A 22481-nucleotide genomic window follows, 5' to 3' on the forward strand; every position below is an offset into this window, starting at 1 on the left:
GTTGAGGTTCAATTCCCGGTCAGGGCACGTGCCTGGGTTGCGGGCTCTATCTCTAGTGTGGGGCCTGCAGGAGGCAGCCAATAAATGATTCTCTCTCATCATTGATGTTTCTATCTCTCTCCCTCTCCCTTCCTCTCTGAAATCAATAAAAATATACTTTAAAAAAATAAATTAAAAAAATAATAAAAGTCTTGTCAGCTATATTTTATAATTAAGTTGTCACTTAAAACACTAATTTAATTATGTTGTTATTAAATTAAAAATATTTTATCCTCATCTATATGTCTCCCTGTTGACCATAAAATTACATGGAAAGTTTTCTTTCCTACTAGGGGCATGGAGATGTATACATTCCCCTACTCTCCATTCCCTCCCCATATGGAAGAAAAAAGATCAAGGTGAAAATAACATCAGAGTGAACATGGGAAGCTGTATCTCTCTGCAGCTTTCCAGTTGGTTTTCAAGAGCTGCATTTTTCTTGCTTTGAAGTATTTCACCTTTTCCCTACTAAGGAATCAGGTACCAGATTTCATTCTCATTATATATTACCAACACTTCAGGTATCTCTACTGACATGTGAGAAAAGACTTCTAAGGAAAATCTATATATTTGGAGGCCAGAGCTTTACTAAGGTGGTATTAATCAATTGGCATTTTCTTAAAGAACGTTTTTCTTCAAAATGAAAATAAAATAAGATTAGAAGCCAAAATAACTTCAGAATTAAAGGATATTAAAAGTTTCAGGAATTGTTTAGGTGTTGATTAGTATTTTAAAGGTCATATATATTCATATTGTCCATTGAGCTGCGTAAGGAAAAAGATAATCTGTTTTTGTTCCTTGTCAATGTAAATTCTCTTATGACTGACTTCTCCCCTCTATTACCAATTTCAGTCATTAGAGCAGTCACTTGTTATATGTTATGAAATACTGTTGATCGTCTGCTTGAATAACTACAATTGCTTCTAATGTCATAAATAAGTTGAATCAAAGTGGCACATCCATGAATTCATTTGAGACATTTATTGAAAGCCTACTACTATAGGCACTAGGAATATCATGATGAACAAGACAAATAAGGTCCAGCCCTCTTGGCGTTAATATTCTAGTAAGATAAGATAGAAATGAACACGTAAACAAAAAAATAATACATCCTCCTATCTAATAATAGAGAAACATGGTAATTAACCGTAACTTCGCTACCCTTCCCATTGGCTAATCAGGGTGATATGCAAATTAACCGCCAACTAAGATGGCGGTTAATTTGCATATGTAGGCACAATGCTGGGAGGTGAAAGGAAAAGGACAGAAGAAGCCCCCTGCCACTGACAGTGATCGGAAACCCAGGGGGGAGCTAAGAGCCTGGGGGCAGGGCAAAGGCAGCCCCCAGGGGCTGCCCTGCCCCCCAGCCGTGATCGGAGAACCGGGCGCCTTTGCTGCCCCAGCCAGTGATAGCGGGAAGCAGGGGTGGAGCTGGCAGTGGGAGCTGGGCAGGGGCGGAGCCGGCAGTCCGGGGAGCTAGGGGTCCCTTGCCGAGGCCTAAAGCCTTGGCCAAAGAGGTTAGGCCTGGGCAAAGGTGGAGCCTGCAATCACGGGGAGCTGGGGGTCCCCTGCACAGACCTAACGCCTTGGCCAGAGGCATTAGGCCTGGGCAGGGGCGGAGCCTGCAACCCGGGGAGCTGGGGGTCCGCTGCCCAGGCCTAACGCCTCGGTCAGAGGCATTAGGTCTAGGCATGGGCAGAGCGGGAGATCACGGGGAGATCGCGGGGAACTGGGGGTCCCCTGCCCAGGCCTAATGACTCGGTCAGAGGCCTTAGGTCTGGGCAGGGGCAGTGCCAGAGATTGTGGGTAGCAGGGGCGGAGCCGGGGATGGTGGGAGCTGGGGGTCCCCTGCCCAGGCCTAACGCCTCAGCCAGAGGCATTAGGCCTGGGCAGGGGCGGAGCCTGCAACCGCGGGGAGCTGGGGGTCCCCTAGCCAGGCCTAAGGCCTTGGCCAGAGGCATTAGGTCTAGGCAGGGGCAGAGTGGGAGATCGCGGGGAGCTGGGGGTCTCCTGCTCAGGCCTAATGCCTCCACCAGAGGCCTTAGGTCTGGGCAGGGGCAGTGCCAGAGATTGTGGGTAGCAGGGGCGGAGCCGGGGATGGTGGGAGCTGGGGGTCCCCTGCCCAGGCCTGACACCTCTGCCGGAGGTCTCAGGCCTGGGCAAGGGGCTGATCCGGCAATCGGCGGGTGATGAGGGTCGACTCCTCTGGCCGAGGCATCAGGCCTGGGCGGGGGTCAGAGCCAGTGATTGGGGCGAGATGGGGGTCCCCTGTCCAAGCCTGACACCTCTGACAGAGGCGTCAGGCCTGGGCAAGGTGCCGATCCGGCGATCGGAGGGTGATGGGGGTCGACGCCTCTGGCCGAGGCATCAGGCCTGGGCCAGGGGCGGACCTGGCAATAGGAAGGGTCTGGGGGTCCGCTGCCCAGGCCTGAAGCCTGGGCCAAAGGCGTCAGGCCTGGGCAAGGGGCCGATCCTGCGATTGGAGGGTGATGTGGGTCAACGCCTTTGGCTGAGGCGTAGGCCTGGGCGGGGGGGTGGAGCCGTCAATCGGAGGGGTGTGCAGGTCCCCTGCTCAGGCCTGATACCTGGGCCAGAGGCGTCAGGCCTGGGCGGGGGGCGGAGCCAGCTATGGGAGGGAGATGGGGGTCCCTTGCCCAGGTCTTACACCTCTGTTGGAGGCATCAGGCCTGGGCAAGGGGCCAATCTGGCGATCGGAGGGTGATGGGGGTCCACGCCTCTGGCCAAGGCATCAGGCCTGGGCAAGGGTGGAGCCCGTGATCGGGGGAGATGGGGTTCCCCTGCCCAGGCCTGAAGCCTGGGCCAGAGGCGTCAAGCCTGGGGCAGGGATGGGTGGGGTGCCAAGCTGCCGATTGGTGTGAACTACAGAGGAAGCACCTTTTCTGACCGTTCATTGTTTAAGCTCCCTGTATGCCACTGGTAATATTCTTAGTAACTTGGGTAATAAGAATCCAAAACAGTGACCTAGGGTTTTTCACCACACTCCTGGTGAAAAAATGAAGGTCCGCTGCCAGAGGGCTAAGAAATGTCATATCCTGCCCTAGCCACTTTGGCTCAGTGGATAATGCCTTGGCCTGCCAATGGCAGGGTCTGGGTTCAATTCTGACCAAGGGCATGTACCTAGGTTGCAGGCTCCTCCCTGGCCGGGGCCCAGGTCAGGGCTCATGCAGGCGGCAACCAATCAAAGTATTCCTCTCACTTTGATGTTTCTCTCTGTCTTTCCCTTTCTCTTCCACATTCTCTAAAAATCAATGGAAACATATCCTCAGGTGAGGATAAAAAAATAATAAATAAATTATTATTATATGAAAGACACATCTTGAAAATGCCTAAAGAAAGTTGTCATTTTTTCATGGTGACAGGACTGGAGTCCGTGTTGATGAAAAAACCTTGCTGGCTGGGGTGACTGGCAGTGGCTGCAGCAGCGGGGTGATGGGACTGGTTCCTTCCCCTGATTAGCCCAGTCATCTCCCACAAAGGGAGGCCAGACTGCGGCTTAGGCCCGCACCCCAAGGGGAGCAGGGAGCAGGCCTAAGCCGTGAATAGGACATCCCCTGAGGGCTCCCAGTATGTGAGAGGAGGCAGGCTGGGCTGAGGGACACTCTCCCCCCCCTCCCCCAGTGCACGAATTTCGTGTACCGGCCCCTAGTCCTATATAATAAAGAGGTAATATGCAAATGGTCGTTACACCCTGAAGCATAACAATCTATCAACAGGAGGGCGGGGCAGCATAAGGATTGATCAGGAGGAAGGCAGGGCAGCGAGGTACGTGTGAAGGAGAGCTACCAGCTGAGCTACCAGTGAGGTGGCCAGTGGAGGCAAGCAGCAGCGAGCTACTCACACAAGGATTCGTGCGCAGGGCCACTAGTATTTAAATAATGTAATTGCTACAAAGAAAATAAAACAAGGTGATAGAGAAGATGAGTATTTGCTTTCAAACTCAACAAAACATAAAAAATTGGATTCACCTGCATGAAGGTAATTTTAGATCATTATCCAGACATCCATCTTCAGCTAGTTTGCATTTGATTTTAGCTTAATTTAAATACTATTTACCTGATTAGGGTCAATTGAGGTTGAAGTATTACTAATTGAGAGGGTTTTTTTCCTCCACTTTAATCAGGCAGTACATCTACTGACTACCCCTGAGTCAATCTACCTAATACTACAGAGAGAAACTTGTTTTCATCTCAATTTTAAATAGGGGGAAACTTGTACACTCAGCCTTTTCTATTACATGTATCCTATGATTAAATTCTTCTCTTGCCATTTCTATGTAAACTAAATCTTAAAATATTTTTTTTTGTTTGCTTGTAATTTTCTTGGATCTGTACCTTTTCTTTCAGGAATTAATCTTTCTTTGCCAAAGCCTTGATGTTATTTCAGTTATATTTATTTTCCTCGTTTAAGTCATCTTGGATTATGAAGCAGTCATTTTAGTTCAGACAGTGGCTATGATGCTGAATCTATGTGCTTGCATTAACACACATTGAAGTGATGGAGTAGCAGTCCTAAAGATCACGATCAAGTTCATGATTAGGAAGCAAGGTCAAGTTACTATGTTTGGATCAGAAACAGAAAGCTGAATCTTAAGCCGTGATATTTAGTCACAGAAATAGGCCAAGAATACAAAAGAGCAGTATTTTCTTACCGTGCTTATTACATTGTTCACCTAAGCATTTGTTCATTATGACATGTTTTGACAGAGTAGACATAACTAAAAATGATATGAAAGAAGTACAAAATGTTTTATATAAGTGATTGGAAAATAATGCAGAGGAGGAGATATTTTGGATAGATGTAGCATTTTGCTTCTCTTTTTGTGCAAATAAATTTTTCTGCCCCTATTACAAAGCCACTAGAGTTTCATTTTGTACTTTTGGTAGTACAATTTTCACTATTGTTTTAAGAATGAATTCTCTTGTTTTCTTGTCCTTAATTAAATCTGTGATATTTATGATGGCTTTGATCATATCAGCCAGGTAAATTTTTAAAAATACCTTTTTTTAGGAGCAAATTTAATTTTCATTTCATACATTTTTCATTAGCCACTTCCTTAAATACATCTTGTATTTAACGAATGTGGTGCAGTGCCTCCTCAACCGTCTGGATGTTGCAGAGCAGCTTGGCATGCTGATTAAATGGAATGGATGGTCTGCCACACAGAGTAAAACTCCTCAATTTCTTTTAAACATGAATTATCTATAATTATAAAAGCCTAAGTGACCGAACAACCAAATGACTGTCTCATTGACCACCAGGCAGCAGATGCTTAACGCAGGAGCTGCCCTCTGGTGGTCAGTGCACTCCCACAACAGGAGCACCGCTCAGCCAGAAGCAGGACTCACAGTTGGGGCTACTCCCCGACTGCAGGAGATTGAGTCAAAACTGGCAGTTGGACATCCCCCGCCGAGAGGTCCCGGATTGCCAGAGGGCACAGGCCAGGCTGAGGGACCCCACCAGTGCACAGATCCGTGCACCGGGCCTCTAGTTGTTACATAATCAACTTATTTTCAAAAAGAAGGAAAGATACTATATACATCTAACAAGAATAAGTCCCTGCCAAGGAGAGTAAAAGAAAGGTGAGGAGATGAGAACGTTTTTTACTTGATTAATTCATCACAGCTTAAGCTAAATTCTCTTAGCACATAATTTATTTCCACTCAATTAAGAATTTTGGTGAGAATTACAAACTTTTTTGGCTTTCAGAGCACAGTTTACACAGTGTTTTCCAAACTTTACTTCCACAGTAAAATGTATTTTCCAAGATGATTGAGCATATAAATACAAATATACATCTTTATGTTATATATAAATATATTTATAAAATAATCCATGTTACTATATGCTGTGTACGTTCATATTTTCTGTATTTTATTTTATCTTTTTATTACTATTTCCCTACCTACTTCCCTTTGATAATTATCAGCTTATTCTCTATATTTATGGGTCTGTTTCTATTATATTTTGTTTATTCATTTATTAGTTTTTTTAGACTCCACATATAAGTGAGATAATATGGTATTTGTCTTCATCTGACTTATTTCACTTAGCATAATACCTCTAGGTCAATGGTCAGCAAACTGCGGCTCGCGAGCCACATGCGGCTCTTTAGCCCCTTGAGTGTGGCTCTTCCACAAAATACTGACTTCTGCACATGGGCCATGAAGTTTCAATCACAGTGTATGTGCACACCCGCACGTGGTATTTTGTGGAAGAGCCACACTCAAGGGGCCAAAGAGCCGCATGTGGCTCGAGAGCCACAGTTTGCCAGCCACTGCTCTAGGTCCATTCATGGTTTTGCAAATGGCAAGATTTAATTTTTTTAATGCTGCATTGTACCATCTTCTTTATCCATTCATCTATTCATCAACTAGGTTGCTTCCATATCTTGGCTATTACTATTCATGCTACAATGAACATAGGGGTGCATAATTTTTTTTGAGTTAATGTTTTTGTTTTCTTCAGATAAATGCCCAGAAGTGAAATTGCTGGGTCATATGGCAACTCTGTTTTTAATTTTTTGAGGGCTCTCTCTACAGTTTTCCATAGTGGTTGCACTAATTTACAGTTCCACCTACAGTGTACAAGGGTTCCCTTTTCTCCATATCCTCACCAGCATTTGTTATTTGTTGATTTTTAAAAATATATTTTATTTATTTTTTACAGAGAGGAAGGGAGAGGGATAGAGAGTTAGAAACATCGATCAGCTGCCTCCTGCACACCTCCCACTGGGGATGTGCCCGCAACTAAGGTACATGCCCTTGATCGGAATCAAACCTGGGACCCCTCAGTCCGCAGGCCGATGCTCTATCCACTGAGCCAAACCGGTTAGGGCTATTTGCTGATTTTTTGATGATAGCCATTCTGATAAGTGAGAAATGATATACCAGTTGTGGTTTTTATTACATTTCCCTGCTGATTAGTGATGTTGAATGTCTTTTCATGTGCCTGTTTGCCTTCTGTATGTCTTCTTGAGAGAAATGTCTATTCAGGTATTCTGCCTGTTTTTTAATTGGATTGTCTGCTTGTTTTTGATGTTGTATGAGTTATTTATACATTCTGGATATTAGCCCTGTATCAGTGTATCATTTGTGAATGTTTTCTCCCATTCAGTAGGTTATCTTGTTTTCTTGATGGTTTCCTTCACTGTGCAAAAATTTTTTCAGTTTGATATAGTCCCATTTGTTTTGTTTCCATTGCTTGAGGAAATATATTAAAAAAGATTTTGGTAAGAGTGATGTCAAAGAATTTACCGCCTATGTTTTCTTCTAGAAGTTTTATAGTTTCAGGTTTAACATTTAAGTCTTTAACTAATTTTGAGTTTATTTTTTATGTGATGTAAGGTTTGCTAACACCACTTATTAAAGAGACTGTCTTTATTCAATTGCTATCCTTGTCTTCTTTATCCTACATTCATTGACTATATAAGTGAGGACTATATCTGGGATCTCTATTCCATTGATCTATATATCTGTTTTTTAGACTAGTACCCTACTGTCTTGATTTTTGTACCTTTGTAGTATAGTTTGATATCAGGGAGCATAATATTTCCTACTTTGTTCTTTCTTGGGATTTGTTCGGGGTCTTTTGTGATTCCATATAAATGTTAGGTTTAGTTCTAATTTTGAGAAGTTTGTCAATGGTTTTTAATACAGATTGCATTGAATCTATGTATTATTTTAGGTAATAATGATATACTCTTCCAGTTATTTCCAGTTATATTGTTCAATATCTTTCTTCAATGTCTTTTAGCTTTCAGAGTACAGGTCTTTCACCTCTTTGGTTAATTTCTTCTTCGAATCATTTGTTATTAGTGTATAAAAACGCAACAGATTTTTATATATTGATTCTGTATTCTGCAACTTTACTGAAGTCATTTATTAGTTGCATAATAGTTTTTTGGTAGAATCTTTAGGGTTTTCTAAATATAGTATCATGTTATCTACAAATAATGACAATTTTACCTCTTTTTTCCTATTTGGATGCCTTTTATTTCTTTGTCTTGTCTGATTGACGTGGCTAGAACTTCCAATAATCTATTGACTAAAAGTAGTGAAAGTGGGCATCCTTGTCTTGTTCCTGATATGTTAAAAATCCATGTTGATTTCACAAACTCCTAACGGATCATAAAAAGCAGTGTGAAAGATTGAAGCTAATAAATGATCCTTGATCATTTTTCATTCACTAAACAGCTCATATTTTTTGCAAGGCAGTGTTTTAAGTGTTGCAGTGTACAGAGTTGAACATAAAACCTGCCCTTACAGGAAATTATGTGTGCTTATTTCACCTTAAAGTCCACTTAAAGTAGAGTAAATATATATACACCTGTGAATTTTTTAAATTAACTTTCTGTGCTGCCTGGCTTCTACTTTGGTATTGATTATTGTTAGATATTGTAGAAATTTTCTGTAACTTGACCTTTTGTACTTATTTACATGTTCATAATCATAAGTCATAATCTATTTGAGATAATATAATTGTTTCTATTCACTGCCTCACAAAGAAGCAAGAGTAAACTAATTTTTTAAAGAAATTGAAATTTGGTGGTGGTGCTTAGGAGAAAGCATCTGAGCAATGTAAATAAATAAAAGTCATTAAATGCTCTATCATAATTAACAGAAATAAACTACTAATAAAAGCAACTACCTGGATGAAGCTCAGTAAAATAATGCTAAGTAGAAAATAAAACACACATTTTATGATTTCATTTAGATGAAATTTCAGAAGAGGCAAAATTATACATATAGAAAGCAGAATAGTGGTTACCTGCAACTGACCAAGAGAGCAGAGATGAACTGTAAATGGTCACAAAGGAACTTTCTGATGTGATGTAAGTGTTCTAGTACTAGATTATACTGGTAGTTGCACAACTGTATAAACTTACTAAAACTCATTGTTTGAACTGTATACTTAATATGTGTAAATTTTATGGTACATAAAGATACTTCAATATAGCTGTCATAAACAAAAAATATATAATGCCGTATTTTGTTCTTTTACTGCCTAGTTAATTATCTGCAAGAAACTTTCTGAAAAGCTGATAGAATTTCCACTGCTGGCCTCATGGTACCAGAGGATTCAGGAAGTGCCAAGAGTGAAAACAGCCGCTTCTCAGTGTGGGATCCAGTTTTGCCATTTACCAGAGCTGCTGACCACGTCAAATGAACAGCATCCAAACGTAAATGAAGCCCCAGGTGCAGAGGAACAAAATGACCCTTCATTTATAGGAGGCCCAAGGCCCACGATGACCAAGTTAATGGTACTTAAATTGTTTTCATTAAAATTTTCTTTGAAAAATTGCATGTGATAATGTTACCCTAACTTGTAATCGTTTGTTGACATTATTTGTTATAAATCTTATTTGTAGCTATCCTATATCACTCTTGACCAGTTAATATTTCTAGTAGCCTTTTGCATTGAAGTGAGTTATAGTAAATTGAAGGATTTTTTTTAAACGTTTTTAAAAATATATTTTATTGATTTTTTACAGAGAGGAAGGGAGAAGGACAGAGAGTTAGAAACATCAATGAGAGAGAAACATTGATCAGCTGCCTCCTGCACACCCCCCACTGGGGATGTGCCGGGAACCAAGGTACATGCCCTTGACCAGAATCGAACCTGGGACCTTTCAGTCCACAGGCCGATGCTCTATCCACTGAGCCAAACCGGTTAGGGCAAGATTTTTTTTTCTTTTTTTTTTTTAAATGGAAGTATTTTAATATTATGTGTCTTTGGAGCCAAATAAGTCAGCAAATGTGTTTTTAAACAGTATTTTTCTCAAAACTTTTTTTTCTATATTCAAGACACCAAGATTATATCACACCTATCAAATTTATTGTTTTACCTGGTATTTTTTGGTTGCAAGGATTTGGTTTCAAGTTTTTTTAAATTTTGAGATGATGATTTAAAGAAATATAAAGATATCTCAACTTTCTAACATTTTTTAATTTAAGATTTTTAAATTCTTTGAAGTTTGTTTTTATCTTATTCTTTGATTACAGTGCTAGTTTATTTAATAACACATGATTTATAGTTTTTTCTCTTTGCAGCATAATTTGTTTCTAGTTCATAGTAATTGTAAAAGTTTTCACCAATAGGCTTTCTTTCTCTGCCATTCAAGACAATCTACAATAATGTTTTGCTTCTAACTTAGACTATTTGAAGATTTATTTGAATAGAGAATTCATGAAGTAATTTGAGCTATTCATCTGAGTTGTACTGAAAAAATATTCTTATATTTTTCTACTTGGGTTAGGAATCATTTGTGTTCTGTAGTTAACACACATTTAGGGATTTAAAAAAGCGTGAGAAGATTTTAGTAATGACACCAGTCCCTTATTTTTTCAGTTCAGCTTGTTAGCCTAGTGATGAAACAATGAGACAGGATTATAAAGTTGATTTTAGAAGCTTTCAAGGCATGTCCAAACTTTGATGTGCCTTGATCAAATGGTTAAGCTGTTCACCTCCTGAATGTTCTTAAATAAATAATAATTAGTAGAGTAATCTGCTTTGTTTTAGTATTTTTAAGATTTATCAACCAAAAATTTGGGCTTTTAATTCATACATGTGCAGTCTTGAAAGAAAGATTAGTAATTCAGATTTTTCTACCTATGCTTTTCCAGAAATAAAATGACATTAGGCAAGACTTCTGCATTTTATACATTTAAAAATATTTTATTTTATTTTATTTTATTTTATTTTTTTAAATATATTTTATTGATTTTTTACAGAGAGGCAGGGAGAGAGATAGAGAGTCAGAAACATCGATGAGAGAGAAACATCGATCAGCCGCCTCCTGCACATCCCCCACTGGGGATGTGCCCGCAACCCAGGTATATGCCCTTGACCGGAATCAAACCCGGGACCCTTCAGTCCGCAGGCCGACGCTCTATCCACTGAGCCAAACCGGTTTCGGCATTTAAAAATATTTTAAACATTTTAAAAAAACTAAAATTTAAATTCATAACAAGTTAATAAACAATCTATACTAATAAAAGAGAAAAATGGTAATTGGCGTACGACGATACCCTTTTCATTGGCTAATCAGGGCTATATGCAAATTAACTGCCAACTAAGATTGGCAGTTAACTGCCAACTAAGATTGGCAGTTAACTGCCAACAAGATGGCAGTTAATTTGCATATGTAGGCACAATGCAGGGAGGCCAAAGGGAAAGCAGGAAGAAGCCCCCTGCCACTGACAGTGATCGGAAACCCAGGGTGGAGCTAAGAGCTGGGGCCGCCTTTGCCCTGCCCCCCAGCCATGATCGGAGAATCAGGTGCCTTTGCCGCCCTGGCCAGTGATAGAAGGAAGTAGGGGTGGAGCCAGCGATGGGAGCTGGGCACGGTCGAAGCTGGCAGTCCCAGGAGCTAGGGGTCCCTTGCCTGGGCCTAAAGCGAAGCCCACAATTGCGGGGCCGCTGCAGCTGTGGGTCCCTGCTGCCTGGGCTTGACGCCTCAGCCAGAGGCTTCCTGCAGGGCCAGGGGCAGAGCCCGCGCGATCGCAGCACCCCCCGCTGCCACTGCAGGTCCCTGCTGCCCGGGCCGGACGCCTAGGCCAGAGGTGTCAGGCCTGGGCAAGGGGCCGATCCTGCGATTGGAGGGTGATGGGGGTCAACGCCTGAGGGCTTCCCAGTATGTGAGAGGGGGCAGGCTGGGCTGAGGGACACTCCCCCCTTCCCCCCTCCCCACACCCAGTGCACGAATTTCGTGCACCGGGCCCCTAGTTATAAAAATAAACTCTTTTGTAATGATATAAAAATATGAAGGGATATTGAATTTTTAATTTACTGGGGATTTATTAGTTCAGGTCCTCCAAGAAGGGTTCAACTGAAAGGTAGGATTAGATATGCAAGAGGCCTAGTGAGGAAAAATCTGTGAGAGAAAGTGGGAGGGAGCCCGGAGAGGCTGGCAGAGCCTTCCTTAATGATGCAGGTTTGACCACTGTACATGAGATCAGAAAGGAAGGAAAGTTTGGGTCTGAAAATTCTTACACTTAAGTGCAATTCTAAGAAAGTTTTGGCAAGCCAGTTGGGAATCCTTAAACCTGGACTATCTGTCAGAGAGTTCCATGTTTCTTAGGAATGGATCTGCCCTAGTATCCCCACCACTTTTAGTCATTGACTTGGGAGCGAAGATTAGACTAGAGATCAGTGACTTGGATTCTAGTCTCTGTTTTGCAGCTAAGCTGACATTGTGACCTTCAGTAGGTCATTTCACTAAAAGATATAAATTCCTGCATTTATAAATTAGGAGAGTATAGTAGACATTCTGTATGATTCATTTTTTATTTTAAATCTTATGGTTGTAAAAAATTAACTGGGACATTACACTTATAATTTAAAAAGAATGTTCAAATCTGAAAATAAGTTAAAATTTTCATTTTCATTTAGTTCAAACTTGATTGTAGATACAATAAAATTTCTTTTTTTCAACAGGGCATGGTTTTTGCTACTTACTAGTGGATTTCTCTATTGACACGTATTTCTGGAAGCCAGTAAATATTATATCAAATTAATATGTTATGAAATTATATTGATTTTAATTATACAGTAACTTTTCATTTTTGTATAGTCATAGTATTTTGTGCCAATTACACAAGGACACATTAAATTGGTGCTAATGCAAGTATAAGACAGTAAAGTATTTCTTAAGAACATTCACATCTCACTTTTTTTTCCCCCTTCCATATTCTTTGGCATACTCTTACCTCCACAATTTTCCAGAAGTTTGAAATGTACTTATTTATTCAGTCCAAAAACATATATGTGCCTACTAAATATCAGGCAGTGGTCTGAATATTGGATACATGAAGAACAAATTGACTGTTATATGGTGCTTACATTCTGGTGGTGGAAATAAACAAAGAAAAAACATGTTAGGCAATAAATGCTGTAAAAAAATAATGTGGGATAAGAGAGTGGAGGTGATCAGGGTAGGAGTCCTATTTAGGTAGGATGGTCAAAAAGACTTATCTGATTAGGTGAAGACATTGAGCAAATAACCTGGATGAATTGAAGATTTAGAGAAAGTGGTCTAGGCAGAGGATTCCACTCAAAAAAGACTCTGAGAAAATCCATACAGGCAAAGTAGATTAGTGGTTGCTTAGGGCAGAAGCTGAGGGGGGAGGATGGAGAGGTTCTGCTAATGGGTGTGGGGCTGCTTTATGAGGTGATGAAAATGTTCTCAAAATAGATGGTGATGATGGTTGCCCAACTGTGAATATTCTAAAAACCATTGAATTGTGTGCTTTAAAAAGGTAAATTTTATGACATATAAATTATATGTCAATATAGCTATATTCTTAAAATACTCCAAAATAATGAATGAAGGACAGCAAGAAGTCCAATATGGCTAGACTAGAATAAGGAAGATAGGAGGGAGGTAAAGTGATTACTCTCAACCTCTAGACCTATATAGCTATATTTCTACCCCAACCAAAAAAAATCTTTGTTATTTCCTTTGAGATAAGAATTTAGCTAGTTTTCATAATGGAAAGTTATCTCATGAACTAATTGATATAAAAGGGTTCATGATAGATTCTTGGGGATTTTTCTTTTGAATAGGATATTACTGGGGGGACAAATACATGAATCATGGATATTCTGTGGGCTGTGGACCCAGAATTCGATTGGTAGGAGTCAGGGCATCCATGTGTATGCCATGCCACTCTCTCTCTCTCTCTTTTTTTTTAAAAAATATGTTTTATTGATTTTTTACAGAGAGGAGGGGAGAGGGATAGAGCGTTGGAAACATCAATGAGAGAGAAACATTAATCAGCTGCCTCCTGTACATTCCTTACTGGGGATGTGCCCGCAACTGAGGTACATGCTCTCGACCGGAATCGAATCTGGGACCCTTCAGTCCGCAGGCCGACACTATCCACTGAGCCAAACCGGTTAGGGCCATGCCACTGTCTCTTGAATCAAATAAAAACACGTACAACTTTTAACATGGGAAAGAAGTCTGAGATATTTTTGATATATTGAAAAAGTTGGGAACTGCTTGGTTAAACCAGAGGAATTCTTTTCTAGAGACATTGCTGACATGTGTAAAAGACTGGTATAGATGATATTTTAAAGGCATATGTTGAAGTGAGGCTTTTTAGTCCTGTTAAATAGAGCTTCTAGGTTGTGGCAGTTTTCTGTAAACACAGATAGATATTAATGGATATAAGTAGAATCGTGTGTTTTTTTATCATCTCTGTGTGGGTTGTTTTTGATAAAATTTTATCCTCAGGTGACTTTTCTCTTAGACACACAATATATTTCTAGGTAGTTCATTACTTCTATATATTTTCAGGTAATAGTTTTTTAATATCATTACTTTTTATTATCTCAGTGTAAAAAAAAAAAGGAAAGTAATTGCTGTAAAAAAAACTTTGTTATATTTCTTATGTAACCAAATATCTTGAGGAAAACCCGGTGATTGTTGATGTTTATATTCTTCCTTGCTAGTATAGAAAATAGAAATTTGGCCTTGTAATACATAGTAGGATTTTAATTAATTCATTAATTTGGTAAGGGACTATTTCCTTTTCTAGGAAAAAGGCATTGAAGTGATGTTTTCTCCTCACCCTTGTCCTACTTGGACCATTGATTGGAGTAGTCTTCCTGCAGCAGTGAGCCCAAAGGAAGGTGAGATTGTTTTTTTCTCTCCTTTAAATCTTACTCATAATCTGGATAGTTACTTCATTTCTACCTTCTAATTTTATAATCCTCTTTTTGGCTATATCTAAAATTCTGATTATTCTATCTTCATTAAGTTTTTATTTTATTATAAAATTTTTACATGTACAGTGGGGCCTTGACTTACGAGTGTCCCAACTAACGAGTTTTTCGAGATACGAGCCGTCTCTCGGCCAATTTTTTGCTTTGAGTTGCGAGCTAAAATTCGGGTTACGAGCCAGCTTCAGATACCCCACCACAACATCAGCCCAGCATCACGTGTCTCACTCGTTCACTTTATGATTTGACATACAAGTAATTTGAGTTATGAGCTCCATCATGGAACGAATTAAACTCGTAAGTCAAGGCCCCACTGTATAAATTACTCAGATTTAATATTTCCCACATTTTTCTAACATTTGCTAACATTTTTCTAACATTCATGTATTCCTTTTTTGCTTTGCTAAAGCATTTTGAAGCAAATCCCAGGCACATGTCCTTGGATCAGGATTACAGTACAGACAGCTAAAAAATTTTTACATCTTAAATAATCATTATGACACATAATAAAAATTAACAAAAATTCCTTGATCATCTAATAATTAGTCCATAATTATTTCCCCCAATTGTTAAAATGTTGTTTGTAAAAATATATATATTTATAATTAGGTTTTTAGTTAAATATATTTTTCATTGCTAGAAATTATATTTGGCTTGTTTTCCTTGCTCATGTTTCAATTTCCTCTTTTGATAATTTTTTAAACATGGTTATTTTATAGTATATTTGTTATTTCTAATAGCTGATATCAATAGAGATATAATTCTATTTGTTATTTCTGTTGATTTACTCATGTTTTCTTATTTTCCTGTTAGTTTTGTAATTTTAGATTGTGAATTCATTTTTAGGTTACCTAAATCTGTTGGAATCTTGTGGGGCTTTGTGAAGTTAAGAATAAATTCTCATAGAAGGGGTTTATAGTTGCTTTGCCAGGCATCTCAAGATATTTTAAGACCACTTAGCATTAATTTTTCAGCTTGAGATTCCTCAACATTTTCTATCAGGAGCTAAGGTTTAAACAAACAAGTTACCTATCATTTTCCTTTGCTGTTGAGTGGACTTTTTTTTTAAATGCACCTTTTCATAGGGAATATAAGTTTTCAAGTTTCTCTTTTAATGTAGTGATACTAGTTCCAACTTGTCACCATGCTGGATAGGGATCAAGGACTAGCCTCTCTTCTTTGTCTTACTTTGGAAGTTTAGATTCTTATTATTAGCAAACACCTTCCAGGCAGCTGTGGTATCAGTTCAAAATTATTGTACTGCTTTTTAGTTTCTTAACCCCTTTTAAAGGCCTTATGGATTTTTCTCTGACTCTCAGAAATCCAATTAGAAATGTAAAGGATGATTTTTGAATTTTAAATATCATTTTAGATATTTTTATGTGGGGAACTGTTTTATAACTCAGTGTGATATTTCTTTAATCGTTTATGTGCTCTTTGGTTTTATACTAAGCCAAATATAACTTGATTTTCAAATGCTCTCTGAAATCATGTGCCTTTCTTTTTCATATTCTCTTCTGTGATACTTCCTAATATTGCCTGAATCTCACTGGTCAATTCTGTTCTGTCAAGAAAATTATTTAGGATTCTTTCAGAATGGAAACAGATTTTATTGAGCAGTTAAAAACTCTGCATCAATATTATATTAAAATAAAATTCAAGCCCTAGCCAATTTGGCTCAGTGGCTAGAGTGTTAGAAAATGACTGAAGGGTCCCTGGTTCGATTCTGGTCAAGGGCACATACCTTAGTTGCAGGCTCGATCCTGGGCCCTGATCAGGGATCATGCGGGAGGCAACCAATTGTTGTCTCTCTCGCACATTGATATTTCTCTCTCTGTCTCTCTCCCTCCTTTTCACTCTCTCTAAAAATCAATGGGAAAATATCCTTGGATCAGGATTAATAAAAAAATAAATAAAAATTCAATTTTGGTCTTTTATTAAGTATATAAAAATAGTAACTAATGACCTTGTTAATATTTTAATTATAACTATTTTTGAGATTTTGAAAAACTTGTTTGAAAACATTTGAAAAAGTTTAACAGTTTTTATTCTACTTGTAATTGGATTTTGTATACTCTTTGACTATAGTGTAGATTTTGAACAAATTAAACCTAGAGTTTACTATAGCTTACTAAAATAAAAATCTAATTTTCATTAATATCTATCACAAAATGAAAATAGAGTTTAAAAGTACCACATGTTTTGCTTATTCATAATTTACTATGAGGCCAAAATAACATTTTTAATTATTTATATGAGCAATCAATTACCAACTCAGAAGTCTGCATTAAGCATTCATGTCTGATTGTTTCACTGGTTAGAGTGCATATCTAATGAAGCTTCTGGAATTAATCACTCATTATATCCTTATAATGGATCACCTTGTTTACATAAATATTATGACAAAGATGAACTTATCACAGAAGAGATACATGGTCTACTCACATTTCATTTACTGTTTCTTAAAAAGTTTATAGTCTTGTTGAACTAAGCCAGAATTATAGCATTTTGTTTTTCTGTTTTCAGTTCTGGTGACATGGTAATAGGATTTTTGTGAAATTAAATTTATTATTTACTTAGGGGTGTGGAGGTCACTGTGAAAGTCATGATTGTGTTCTAGTACTTTTTTTTTTTAAAGAAGAAATTGAATTGCAATAACTTATTCTTAGTATTTGGTTCATTTGGATGTTGCAAAGACTGACTCCTTATACTGAATTCATTGAATTACATCAAGATTTTGAAACATATAAAAATCATTCTCTTTACTAACAAAGTCTGTATTGATACTCATCATGGAGTCTAATATATTTCTTAAGCTTATATAATCTTCTCTTCTCTGTTCTCACCCATTCTCTCTCCACATCTTATGTACTATTCCCTTAACTCCAATGCTGTTTGGTTTTTGTTTTGTTTTGTTTTTTTCATTAAGTCTTTGGCATGGGCATGAAGTCAGCCTGCCTGAGTTTAAAACCTGGACTACTGACTAGCTACATAACCTATATACCCAGATTCTCAACTTCTCTATGCCTCAATTGCTTCATCTGTAGAATGGGGATAATAGTGCCTGTTTTATGAGATTGCTGGTATGATCAATGAATTAATGCAGGGTGGGGCAAGAGTAGGTTTATAATTGTGGGTATGTGAAATACAGGCTTTAGTTTTATATTATTACTTATTAATTATTGCATTTTTTCCATATGAACACCTGTAAACCTACTTTTGCCCAACCCGGTATATAAAGCAATTAGTACAGTGCCTAGTAAAAAGTAAATGTTAAATAATATTAATGTAGTAGTCAGAATTAATCACTCTTAATATTCCTTTAGTACTCTCTTATACTTCATTTTGGTACTTATTGTATGCTACTCATACATTGTAATTACTTATATGCATGTTTTCCTTCTCCAATAGACTGTGAGCTCTTTGAATATAAGGTGTCTATGTATAAGTACTCAATACTTTTTTTAAAAAATATGTTTTTATTGATTTTTATTTTTTATTTTTTTAGAGAGAGAGGAAGGGAGAAGGATAGAGAGATGGAGACACGGATGAGAGACATAGATTGGCTGCCTCTGTACACCCCCTACTGGGGACTGAGCCTGCAACCCGAGCATGTGCCCTCACTGGGAATCAAACTGGGGATGTCTTGGTTCATGGGTCAGTGCTCAACCACTGAGCCATACCAGCCAGGCCTCAGTACTTTTTTTTTTTTTTGAATCCTCACCTGAGGATATTTTTCCATTGATTTTTAGAGAGAGTGGAAGAGAGAGGGAAAGACAGAGAGAAACATCAATGTGAGAGAAACACATAGATTAGTTGCCTCCTACATGCACCCTGACTGGGGCCCGGGCTGAGGAAGAGCCTGCAACCAAGGTACGTGCCCTTGACTGGAATCGAGCCCGGGACTCTTCAATTTGCAGGCTGATATTCTATCCACTGAATCAAACCAGCTAGGGCCTCAATACTTTTTTTATTAAATTGAGTTGAGACTACAAATCATTTTTTAAAATCTTTCAAAATTTCTGTTTAAAACAAGCAACTTGTCTCATATAGACTTAAAAGGCTAAAATAATTGAATTATTTAGTCTGAAGAAAGGAGACCTGAAGATTTAATATACATTATTATTATTATTACATTTTTATAGACTCTTTGGGAATAAATTGTAGGCATCACACCTCTAGTTCTAAATATTTAAATTTCTCCTTTAAGAGCAATTATATTCTCTTACATAACCATATTACAATTATCAAAAGGGGACATTTAATTTAGTACTATTATCTAATCTACAGTAGCTTGTGATACATTTGTCTTATCTTTTTAGTCTTCCTTAGTTGTTTCCTCCTGTTAGATTCAAGTGAGGCATTTTTGGCCAGAACACCACATGTGATGTCTGTCCCCCTCAGTGCAGGTATCGGGAAGCACACTATCTCAGTTTAGGTCAGTGATGTTAACTTGAACCGTTTGATCAAGGTGATGTCTGCCAGCTGTCTTTACTGTAATGTTACTGTTTTCCTTTATTAAATTGGTAAGTAGTTTGTGGAGAGATATTTGAGACTACATAATACATTTTTATTTTTTCAAAATTTTACTCACTAGTTTACATTAATTTAATGCTTCTTGCCTGGATCTTCTCAGTGCAGTAGGAGACTGTTGGTTGAAGATTTTCTGTCAGTGCACATGACTAAAATATTAACTTAAACATTTCATGCTTCGTGTTTTATAATTTATCATATACGGAACCATCTGATCACAACTATCTGCGACTCTATACCCTTAAGAACTGTGATTCTATACCCTTAATTCAAAGATGAAAGTCACTGCAAACAATCTGGCATTCAACTTAATAGGTGTATTTTTACACCTTAGTAGGTAAATACTGATACTGAATTTTAAAAAACCAAGACAAATTTTGTGGTGTTGGATTGATTAGAATTACAGGTATAAGTATAAATTCATCCTGTTCAATATATATAGATAACAGACATAGATATATAGGTACAGCAATAGATATGTGTACAATAGATCAGCAATAGATACTGATAGCCACAAAAAGATAAATTTTCAACTCTCACCTTTCTATATTTATTAGTGTTCACTCTACTGTAAGAAAGTTTTCCTTACATATTTATTAGTTAAATTATCAGTATTAACTTACGAATTTTTATTTTTTAAATGAGTTATAATTCATCACTGTCACTATTTATTTCAGTGCTCAAGTTTTCCTGGGTTTTGAGTCCCATCCAGCTGGCTTTTGATCCTCTGAAAATGTCCCAATTATTCTATGACCACTTGCTGAATTTCTGGCATAATGAAGAATTACCAGCTCATTTTGCCATTTTCCTGCCCCAGGCCTAGATTTAACTGCTTCTCTGAGAAACCCTGGTTCCTTTTGGTGGAGAATGGTTTTAGAAACTAAGATTTGGACACCACATGTGCTCATTGATAATGAAGTGTTATTCCTTCTAGGTCCTCTCAGCAGGGTAGTATGTATACATAGGTCTGTTAGGAAATAGATGTATGTATACATACATACATATACATACACATAATCATATATCATATCTATTGCTGTACCTATATATCTATGTCTGTTATCTATATATATTGAATAGCATGAGTTTATACTTATACCTGTAATTCCACTCCAACACCACAAGATTCTTCTTAGTTTTTTGAATTCAATATCTGTATTTACTTTTTCTAACAGCAAAAATCGTAGTGCCCAACATCACATATGTATTTGCTCATTTGTTGAGTTCTATTATATTATTATATATGAACAATAATTTCAGAATTGCCATACTCAGAATTTCTGTATTTTTCCCTATGAAAAAATACACCTACTAAGATGAATGCCAGATGGTTTGCAGTGATTTTCATTTTGAAATAGGGTATATAGTCACAGTTCTTACATAGATAGTTGTGCTCAGATGGTTCTGTATAAGATAAATAATAAAACATGAGGCATGAAAGGTTTAAGTTAATATTGATTATGTTCACTGATAGAAAATCTTCAATCAACAGTCTCCTCCTGCACTGAGAAGATCCAGGCAATTGTATCTCTCCATTACTGTTTGTCATTAAATAGTAGTGATTTTCTACTCTAATGAACTAGGATAAATGTGTGAGCCTGAAGACTCCCTTTTGTTAAGTTCAGGAGTACATTTCTTTTTGCCCTATGACATTTTGCCTTTTGAGTATGAAGGTGGGAATAGATATAGTTTTTGCCTTAAGACCTAGAATAGAGCCATTCCCTTTAGACAGTATTTCCCTGTGGTCTCTCTGTTCACAAGTAGTTTTTAGTCTCTGTTTCCTATATTAGGAGTTGCTCCTAGCCCATGTCAGTCATATAGGAGGGAGGAGAGTCTGAAGATGACCTTATCCTATATAATAAAGAGCTAATATACAAATGGTCATCACGCCCTCACGCCGTCACACCATAACAGCTCAGACCCTCAACACTGGGGAGAGAGAAGGGGGGCGGGGGCAGCCAGGCACAAATGAGCTCGTGAGAGAGGAATGGGGACCAGCCAGGCTGCAACCCAGGAGAGGGACAAGCCGTCCACCCCGTGGTCCTAGGCACCAGCAATTGTGCTTGTGGCCCAGGAGAGGGAAAAACCGCCTGCCCTGCGTTCCCAGGTGCCAGCGCCTGTGGCCCAGTAGTGGGACAAGCCACCCACTCTGCGGTCCTGGGTGGCTGCGGCCTGGGCAAAGCTGCCCACCCACGGTTCCCAGCGGCTGCAGCCGGCCCGGGCAAAGCCAGCCCGGGTCTTGGGTGCCTGCAACTGGCCAGAGGAGGGAATCCTGGGTCCTGGGTGCAGGGCGAGGCAGAGGCGATTAGGGTCAGGGGAGCAGTTAGGGGTGATCAGGCAGGCAGGCAGAGGTGAGTAGGGACCATCAGACAGGCAGAGGGTTTAGGGACGATCAGGCAGGCAGGCAGGCGAGCGGTTAGGAGCCAGCAGTCCCAGATTGCTAGAGGTAGTCGGACATCCCCCGAGGGGTCCCAGATTGGAGAGTGTGCAGGCCAGGCTGAGGGATCCCCCCCCCCCACCATGCACAAATTCGTGCACTGGGCCTCTCCTCTAAAGGAGACAAGAACATAGTTGCTTAGGTGGTGTTCCAGTTATAGTCTCTTTTATTCTTATATTTAAAGTTCCACTGTTTTATTTTTATTGTATTGATTTTTAGAGGGAGGAAAGGGAAGAGAGTGAGAGAAACATTGACATGAGAGAGAAACATTAATCGGTTGCCTCTCACACGCACCCTAGTGGGGACAGAACCCTCAACCTGGGTACGTGCCCTGACCAAGAATCGAACCTGCCACCTTTGGTGTACAGGATGATGCTCCAACCAACTGAGTCACACGAGCCAGGGCTGAAGTTCCAGTGTTTTAGAAATATGGCCCAATTAGGTATACCTGAGGTTTTGGTTTTGCTTTGGAGCTACATGAAAGCATCATCTCCTATGGAGACTGATCTGGAGGTAGTGCATAAAAACCTTCATCACTACCTATTTACCCTCACTCACTGCCACCCAGTTTAGAGTATATACGTGTTAGTTGAGATAAAAGGAAACATTGAATGGCACAGTATTACTAGGAGATTGTAAGGTTTCTCTTTTTTAGAGGGTTTCAAACCCAGTAGATTTTATTTGCTTGTGATAGACATATATGAATGATTAGAATAAAAATTACAAA

At 38.9% G+C, this 22481-nt stretch overlaps 1 protein-coding gene across 1 annotated transcript in view; it reads left to right on the forward strand.

Moving 5' to 3' along the window:
• Positions 1–22481, forward strand: part of GSTCD (glutathione S-transferase C-terminal domain containing) — a 145040-nt gene that overhangs the window by 13964 nt on the left and 108595 nt on the right. Inside the window, exons 4-5 of the mRNA XM_059661643.1 lie at positions 9068–9319; positions 14601–14694. Of these exons, the coding sequence (XP_059517626.1) occupies positions 9068–9319; positions 14601–14694 (346 nt within the window). The remainder of the gene's footprint in view (positions 1–9067; positions 9320–14600; positions 14695–22481) is intronic.

The sequence above is a fragment of the Myotis daubentonii genome, chromosome 1, assembly GCF_963259705.1.
Source record: "Myotis daubentonii chromosome 1, mMyoDau2.1, whole genome shotgun sequence".
Taxonomy (NCBI): Eukaryota; Metazoa; Chordata; class Mammalia; order Chiroptera; family Vespertilionidae; genus Myotis; species Myotis daubentonii.